At 39.1% G+C, this 2,491-nt stretch overlaps 1 protein-coding gene across 5 annotated transcripts in view; it reads right to left on the reverse strand.

The window, feature by feature from the left end:
- The window catches only part of AP5M1 (adaptor related protein complex 5 mu 1 subunit), a 22,627-nt gene extending 20,142 nt beyond the window's left edge, over window positions 1-2,485 (reverse strand). For all 5 annotated transcript variants that reach the window (XM_015566491.1, XM_006767675.2, XM_006767674.2 and 2 more), the window contains exon 1: window positions 2,055-2,485. In XM_015566491.1, coding sequence (XP_015421977.1) covers window positions 2,055-2,128 — 74 coding nt within the window. In that variant the 5' untranslated portion in view covers window positions 2,129-2,485. The remainder of the gene's footprint in view (window positions 1-2,054) is intronic.
- Window positions 2,486-2,491: the final 6 nt, after the last annotated feature.

Raw genomic sequence — 2,491 nt, forward strand, 5'->3', positions numbered from 1 at the left:
TGTATTGTTTGGAAGACAATGTTGGAAAACTGGCCCACTGTATAGAGAAAAACAAAATGGGATTCCTATATTAACACCATATCCAAAGATGGACTATGGATAGATTAAAGATGTAAATTTAACAAATAAAATGATAAAGTTAAGAGAAGATAATGTACAGAGAAGTACTATTTTGCTTGCAATAAACAGTGATTTCTGTTTAATCAAAGACAATATTAAGTTCATTAGCAATAAGTGAAGAGAAAATATCTAAAATAATGATATAAGAGTATATTTCAAGAATACACAATTAACTCCTGCACATTAACAGAAAAAAACCAGCAAGTCTCAAAGAAAAAAAAATGAACAAAGGATATCTATAAGCAAGTCACAGAAGAGGAAACCCAAAGGCTTAACAATCATGCTACAAAGAGAAAATCAAATGAAAATAAAATACTATTGTGGCAAAAACTGATTAGGAAAGAAAGGAGATACAGGAACCCTCACTCACTGCTAGTGAGAGGGTAGACAGGAGAAAGTATTATGAAGAGTCAGTCATTTGGCAATATTTAGTCAAAATCAGCATAGATATGCCCCATACACATTTTGAGACTATCTACTACAGCACTGTTCTAATGGCAGAGTTGCAGGCAACCTGGGATACATCACTCCTGAAGAGGACTGGTAAATATCAAAGGTGTAAACCATGGGTTACTACAGAGCAAGTAGAAATAATGATTTAGACCCGCACTGTCCAATACAGTAGCCATTAGCCATATGTGATTAAACATAAAGTTAAACAATATTGAATTCCTCAGTTGCAATAACATTTCAAAAGCTGCATGTGGTTAGTGGCTATAATATTAGCACAGATTTAGAACATTTCCCATGTCCATCACTGCAGAAAATTCTATTGAACAGTGCTGCTCTAGATGAATACAAAATAATGCTGAGAAATCTGACAAGTGAAAGGAGAGGGAATGAAGTCGAAGGAACAATGATGTAATTTGAAAATTGAATACACAAACACACAAATACAAAGATAGCAACAAAGATATGTTACCTATGAGGCAAGAAGAATGGCAGAAATAAAGATACCCAAGAGAATATATAAATAAAACGAGGAGTACTTTGGATAGAACAATGAGGCTGATAAACCACACTAGCGAATATTATTATCACCTTTACTTGAGGTACAACAACAAAAAGTCTGTATTGAGGGCAAATGGTAAACTCCAACTGGATGCCCTTAGTAACAAAAGTTATTTAGGTTGCAAAGCGGGAATTTTTCATGTCCACATTGCCAGCCACTTTTCATTTAAAACTGCACTCATCTTTATTTGCTTCAATCTCACTCAGCTCTGCTACTTCACTACAGAGCTTTCCTCAGAGAAGAATGAATTTGTTGGCAATACATAAACTGTCAATAGCCACTGAGAATAAAAGGTGAAACAGATTATTCAATTGCCACCCACATTTTATGAAGTTATTATATAGTACCCTTCACAGTTATTTTGATACACGTGGCAAGTTCTAGAAATAATACCAGACCAGCTTACACCATCTAAGAGAAAGTGAATACAATGTAATTTGGTCCTTCTTCAATTCTCTTCAACCATTAGGAGTTAAACTATCTGAAATTTTCTAGGAATGAAACATGCTAAGATGAAAATAACAGTCTAATACTGTTCAGCAAGGATTTTCCAGAAGAATGAGTTAAAATGTCATTGACTGATTTTTAGAAGTGAAAGAAAAAAATTTAAACACGTGCAGTGCTCAGTAAGTTTCTTTCCTTTCATCTCTGTATCAATACTAAAGCAGGTGCAGTAATTTTAGACGTAGTACTACTAAATAACACTACTAGAAAACACACAATACTTAATATGTGCCAGGCAGCAACTCATTTAATTCTCACAACACGATGAGTTAGTTATTAAAAGACTCATTGAACAGGTGAAATAGAGGTTACGTAACTCGCACTAGGTTTCGGATCAGCGATACACTGCATCACAACACTGTGCTCCATGACCCATTCCTCCGACGGATCATCCCGGAGGATTCAGCCTTGCATTTACCTGGAGAATCTGACCGTGCCACCAAGTGGAGTTCCGGGTTCGTGGCTGATGAGCCACACTGCTCGCTGAGCCATGCTAAGCCACTAGTGCATCAGTGCACCCCGCAGGCCGCCACGGAGGAAGAGCGCAGACCGCCTTTCTCGGATGGGTTCTTAACGGAAGCCCGAGGTTCATTCATCCGAGCTGCCTTCGGCCCCACCACGAACAGGTGCAGCTCAGCAGGGAAGCTAGCGCCTTCAGAAGTGACGAAAGCCTCTGAGTCCGTCCTGGCCAACACAGGCCACAAAAGACTTCTGCGAATCCGCACCTGGAATCTCAAGAACTTATGCTTCCCCAGAAACCCTAGCACTTGCTTCCTCTACATTCCACTTCCGGGATGGTGGCCCACCAGGATCAAGATTCCTCAATCGCCCAGCGACGCGCCTCTCCGCGGTTCG

The sequence above is a fragment of the Myotis davidii genome, unplaced genomic scaffold (genome assembly GCF_000327345.1).
Source record: "Myotis davidii unplaced genomic scaffold, ASM32734v1 scaffold281, whole genome shotgun sequence".
Lineage (NCBI taxonomy): Eukaryota > Metazoa > Chordata > Mammalia > Chiroptera > Vespertilionidae > Myotis > Myotis davidii.